The 6279-nt window shown below is 38.8% G+C and overlaps 1 protein-coding gene across 3 annotated transcripts in view; it reads left to right on the top strand.

The window, feature by feature from the left end:
• dcxr (dicarbonyl/L-xylulose reductase) overlaps positions 1–5372 on the top strand; it is a 27423-nt gene extending 22051 nt beyond the window's left edge. For all 3 annotated transcript variants that reach the window (XM_014034127.1, XM_014034128.1, XM_014034129.1), the window contains one exon: positions 4902–5372. In XM_014034127.1, the coding sequence (XP_013889581.1) occupies positions 4902–5165 (264 nt within the window). In that variant the 3' untranslated portion in view covers positions 5166–5372. The remainder of the gene's footprint in view (positions 1–4901) is intronic.
• Positions 5373–6279: the final 907 nt, after the last annotated feature.

Here is a 6279-nt window from a genome sequence, read left to right as displayed (position 1 = left end):
CGTATCAAGTGGCCCGGTACCCCATACTCCCGGAGAACACTCCACAAGGGCCCCCTTGGGACACGGTCAAACGCCTTCTCCAAGTCCACAAACACATGTAGACAGGTTGGGCGAACTCCCATGCACCCTCCAGGACCCTGCTGAGGGTGTAGAGCTGGTCTTCTGGATCTGCTGGAAAGCTGAGTTCTTTCATGCATATTGCAATTTTAAAGCAGTGTGGAGTTTTCCTCTGTAGGTGTGGCAGCGTTCTTCTTTAGGATCGTTGCAAAAGGGTTTGTTAGTGTTACAGCCAACTGTGGTTAAAGCTTTGATCGGGAGTACATCTGTGGATCCCAGGAGAGTTGCTGGTTTTTCTAGTCGCTTTCCTACCCATCGGGCTTTAGTACATAAAACCCCATCACAGGAGCTGTATGAAGACTAGGGAGGAGTTTAGTTAGGGGGACTTAATGTTAGATAGAGGGGAGGCTTCATTTCTGTGACTATTTACATATGTGCATGAAAGTTTTGTTTAAAGCTCTTTAAAAAATGTCTGAGGTTGAAACATTTATTGCTTCTCCGTCAGAGGAGTTGCTGGAAACACACACCAGAGAGCAGGTGATAAAACTTGCTGAGTATTATTCTGTTCTGGTGGCAGATAAACATGTGAAGGAACCAATCAAAGTATCTTTGAAGTCAAAATCATTTGAATTGGGTCTTTTTAAAACTAATGCAGAAGGTTTTCCTTCTGTTTTGTATGTCGATTCAGAGGAAACGTTACCTTCAGTTCCTGTGGTGATGCCTCAGGCTGCTGGGCTCACGTTTGAACAGCAAAAAGAACTCCTGTTAATTCAACTGGAATGTGAAAAAAATAAACATGAAATGGAGATTAAAAAACAAATAGAAGTTGAAATGATTCGTCAGCAAACTGAAAAAACAAAGATGGACATTTCTCTTGTGTCTTTGGAAAAACAGTTAAAAGCTGATTCAAGTAAGACGTCGGATTCGACGCATCCTTGTGATATTAATAACTGTGTTTAGTTCCTCCATTTAGTGAAAAAGACCCAGGTTCTTTCTTTGTGTTGTTTGAACGTATTTCCAAAGCTAGAAGCTGGTCAGATGCAGAGTGTGCGCTGTTGCTTCAGTGCGTCCGCACAGGTAAAGCGCAGGAGGCTTATTCTGCTTTGAGTGTTGCTGACAGTCTGATTATGCTAAAATAAAGTCTGCTGTGCTTAAAGCTTGTGAGCTCACTCCCGAGGCTTATCGGCAGAAATTCAGAACGTGGCAGAAGAGAAATGATCAAACATGTGTTGAGTTTGCCAGAGACTCAACAAGTCAGGTTAAACGTTGGCTGAGCTCACTTGAAGTCTCCACGTTTGATAAGCTGTGTGAGTTGATTTTTGGAGCAGTTTAAAAACATGCTCCCTGCTCAAGTGTCTGCATATATTACTGAGACAAAAGAAGCACGTGGCCAAGGCTGCTGCGTCAGCAGATGAATTTGTGCTGCTGAAGAAATTTAAAGTTATTAGAGGTTAGTACTGATGTTAAAAGCACAACACTATTTTCTTAGGTTTTCCTTTTAGTAATGTTGACAGTGTTTAATCTATTATGTTTTGATTGATAATAGATTAGTTACATGTCCGAAATATCTGTGACAACACATAATTAAACGTTGTGATGACAGTAGCTGAGGATTTTGTCTGAAAGCCTGTGATTCAGCCGTAGGTCAGCAGGGGGCGAACGCAGGCATTGAAGAACCTGTATAAATTGATTAACTTCCTGGTTTTTCGCCAGTGTTGGTTTCCTGTCAGCTCAAGTGACAATAAACCTCACTCAGATCCAGAATTCTGGTGTTTTATGGTTTGATTCATTCTACAAATCAATTTATTTAACAATGGTGTTTTTAATATTGACTTCAGTTTATTGAATACAAATTTTCTTTCACTGCTTCATAAAAGTAACTTTTGAGAGCGCAGTGTAACGGCAGGTGATGTGAGAGGACAGGTTCTGCTTCCCTTTCTGAGGGTGTGCACACACAACCCTGCAAAGTTGGTTCTTTGAAGTTTGATCCCAAAAACAGACAAAAAGCTGATAAAACAGACTTTTGTAGTTATTGTCGTGAAAGTGGTCATTGGAAGGCAGAATGTCCCATATTGCAGGTCAAAAATAAGGGATTTAAATCTCGTAAACCTGCTGCAACCTCTGCACCTGTTACATCTGAGGAGTGTTCCTCCTTTACTAATAGTAACGTCTTTTCCACTTGACACAGTATCTGATGATTGTGCCAGCAGAGTCTCAGAAGTTTCTGCTTGTGTTGCCACTCGTGCTATGGTCAACGCTGATGGTGACACACTTTGTGATCAGAAACCAGAGGGTCCATCTTTAAATGAGTTTCCTCTGACAGTTTCACAAAATGTGCTGCTACATGAGCAGAAGAGTGATCCAAGTTTGAAAGACTTGTTTGATCGAGTCTTGACTGGAGCTGAAACAAACAGTACAGCTTGTGGCTCTGTGTTTCATAATGGTCTGTTGTTTCGTAAATGGGTCCATGTAGTCGATGACGTAGTGGGAGATGCCATTTTTCAGTTGGTGGTACCAACCAAGTTTCACCAGATGGTTCTTAAAGTGGTACGTGATGACAGTGGTGATTTTGGGGTGAAGAAAACCTACTTGAAGGTTTTAAAACACTTTTTTGGCCTCATGTTTAAAGATGTTGCAGCTTATATTAGAAGTTGTCATGTGTGTCAGTTGGTGGGAAAACCCAACCAGTCCATTAAACCAGTGCCATTACATCCAATTTGTTGACAGAACCTTTTGAACAACTTATTCTTGACTGTGTGGGTCCTTTGCCACCTTCAAAATCTGGACATAAGTGTTTGTTGACAGTGATGTGTCAAAGTACCAGATATCCGGCTGCAAACCCACTGAGATCAGTAACAACCACGGTGGTGGTGGGAGCATTAACCCAGTTTATTTCTGTGTTTGGTATTCCTAAAACAACACAGAGTGACCAGGGTTCAAACTTTTCATCGCACATGTTTGCAGAGGTGTTAAAAATCCTGCACATAAATCATAATCGGTCATCAGCACACCATGCTCAAAGCCAGGCTGCTTTGGAGAGGTTCCACCAGACCCTGAAGTCTCTCCTCCGTTCTTATTGAATGGAGCGTGGTGGAGACTGTCAATCTGACCAGTTTCACTAGTATCCAACACAAAAGGTGTAAACCTGAGCCCTGTTTCAGAAAGCAGGAGAAGTGGAAATCCTGAGTAAGTTCTAGGGTAACTATGTGCAGATCCTGGGTTTTGGGTTTCAGAAAGCCAGAAGGCAGTTATCCTGAGTTAACTTACTCTGTGAACCAGCCCGGCTCTGTAGCAGGATTACTTGAACTTATCCTGAGTGTGTCTTACTGCATGAGGACAGTCAGACAGGAAGTGGCCTTTTCTAAAGGAGCCTGTAGCTGTTGGAGTGCTAATAATTTATAATAATAATTAATAATAATTTATGTCAGGGGAGAGAGATAAGATCACGATTAGACGTCTTTCTGGATGAATCTGTTTGAACATTTTTATGTTTTTAATTTCTCAGGTTTCAATGTTTTCATCAACTACAGCTTGTAGCTGTTTCACAGCAAGGAAAATGATAAAATTTTAATTTACATTTCTACTCTCTAATGAAGTTATGATCAAAAGTTTAAATTCTTAAAGAAGCATATATTTTTATTTTATTGAATTTAGAATTTATTCAGTTTTTTAAATGAAGTAAACAGCTGAACAGAGGAGCTGGAGCCTCTTCAGCTTCATTCATCACAGCTCTTTTTGTGACACAATGACAATCATTCTGATTTACAATGAAAAATCAAATAAACTTAAATTAAAAATTGGCAGAGAGAAGATGGGGTAACATTATTTTTCAGGGGGGTTACACTATTTTGTGTGTTGAAGCAGTGAATTATGTAATTTATTGTTAAAGGTTGAACATAAGAGCCCTGACTTTACCTGATTTTATTATGTTTTATATTTAATCTTTATTTGCTGCCATGTCTGTTTGGTACCAGCTGGGTTTGCCTACACACACACACATCTACACATACACACATAATGCACACACACTCACTTTTATCCACTAGAATAAAAAATAAAAATAAAGAATAAAAGTTTAGATTCATGTAAAATCATAATCATTTACTTGATCATCAGTTCTCTGCCACACTATCTGTTTCTCTTTCAGCAGCAACAGGATTGTTTTTTATATTTATTTTTTAAATATATGTTGATATTCTCTACATGCCATCATTATAATTTCTAGATCTAGCGCAGAGAAAAGGACTTCCTGTCTTCTTATTTTCTCCTCTTGCCTCGGTGAATCACGTTATCTGACTTCCATTGATGAGGGCTTCCTGCTCCAACTGAACTCAGGGTAACTTGACTCAGGATTAAGTTACCCAGCTGATATCRYCTRTTYTGAAACAGAAAATCCTGAGTATCACAGAGCGTGGTAAGTTGACTCAGAGTATCTGTGTTAACTCAGGATTTGTTAAGCTGCTGTATGAAACAGAGCCCTGAGGTCTGAGCTCTAACTGTGGTGGGCTTGTTTTGGTCAGAGGACCTCTTCAGTGATCAGTGGATGAATGGGACCACTGTGTTTCAGTGGTACCACCTTTTTTACCATTGTGTATTTTCTATTGAACAAAATATAACAATATTTGCTTATTTTAACCATATACTTAAACAAAAAAGAGTTGGTTTTCTTGACAGGTTCTTCTTTAATAAAACATTTTGTCTCTCAGAAACTTCAGACTGAAGAAGTCTCTTGGAGGACAGATGAATTGTTACTTACTTACTGAATGATCAGACAAACAGAGCAAAATATCAATTTAAAGGTTTTCTTTGTTTCACTTGAAATGTTTGTGTTATGTTGTCATCAGATCCGTGTGAACGCTGTGAACCCTACAGTGGTTCTGACACAGATGGGTCGTCTGGGCTGGAGTGACCCAGAAAAAGTCAAAACCATGACGTCCCGCATCCCCCTTGGCCGCTTCGCAGGTCAGCCCCTGCAGCATCTGCAGGCTGTCTTTTTATCATTTATTTCCTCTGGGAGCCAGCCTTATCTTTACAAACACATTGTGCAGAACTGTTGTGAGTTTGGTTTGTGTTCATGGTTCATCATTGGATGTTTCACAGTCTTTTAGTGATTGTTCACAAAGAGATCTCTAACATCATCCTGTTACATTTGGCTTTAATTTAAGCTTAAAGGCAAATGTAATTTATGTAGATTTTCATTTTGTGGTCAAATTACAAAATAATCTGCTCCTGTTCATTTGTTATCTAATATGAATCCTGAAGTCCTGAATGAAAGGCGACCCTCATGATGAAATGATATGAAGTTCTAATAAAGGGAAAACAAACACATTCACATAAAACTCAAAGAGGACATTTGCAAAATCCACTTTTTATCTGTTAAATCCATTTTTTTGTGTACTTGGAGTCTCTAGGAGGCAGAAAGGTTGAATTTAGTCTCTGCTGGTGCTGCAAAGATATCTTTATATTCTGTTTGGGTCACATTTTTCAGCCCGTTCAGTTTAACGTTTTCTGAACTGTTATGTAGAAAAATTTGTGTTGTTCAAAATGGTATGTCAGAATAAACAGGAATCCAACTGGATGTCTTGTCAAAACTTTATTCTCAGTCTTCTGACTCCAGTCAGGTTCATCCAGCACTCAGCACACAGGCCTTATCCTAACACCTTGGGCTGAACCAAAACAAACACAGCAGCTCTGCTCTAAAGCAGAGACGCTGCAGCACACTAAACTTCTTACTGTAATAATGAATTGACTTTATAATGTTCATCTCTTCCTGGTTACACCCCTGGAGGTGTTACCTTTTATGTCAAATGTAGAACATAACTCATTTTTGTTTAGACTACAGAAAGAACACATGATAAGACATGTACTTACTCTTTCTGTTTAACCTTAAAGACTGAAATGATCAGAAAGTATAAAATACAAAACTGCATCTAATATTCAATTTATCGGTTACAAAATTTCCTTCGAATCCCTCTGTTGACAAATATAAAATATGTCAAATAAATCTTTTTTTGTGTCACTGTAGTAGAAAACGAAACCAAATATTAGTTTATTTATTTATTCATCATCAGTGACTTTTTTTAAGTGAAGAGAAAATAGAGAGAGAAGTAATTAGAAAGATTGAAATATAGAGATTAGAAGTATATTAAATATACACCAACAAAACACAGGACCACACACCCAACATCTGTCCGCTCACCTGAAAAATAAATGGATAAATAC

This window comes from Austrofundulus limnaeus, unplaced genomic scaffold, assembly GCF_001266775.1.
Source record: "Austrofundulus limnaeus strain Quisiro unplaced genomic scaffold, Austrofundulus_limnaeus-1.0 Scaffold1980, whole genome shotgun sequence".
NCBI lineage: Eukaryota > Metazoa > Chordata > Actinopteri > Cyprinodontiformes > Rivulidae > Austrofundulus > Austrofundulus limnaeus.
This window is presented reverse-complemented; position numbering and strand designations above follow the sequence as displayed.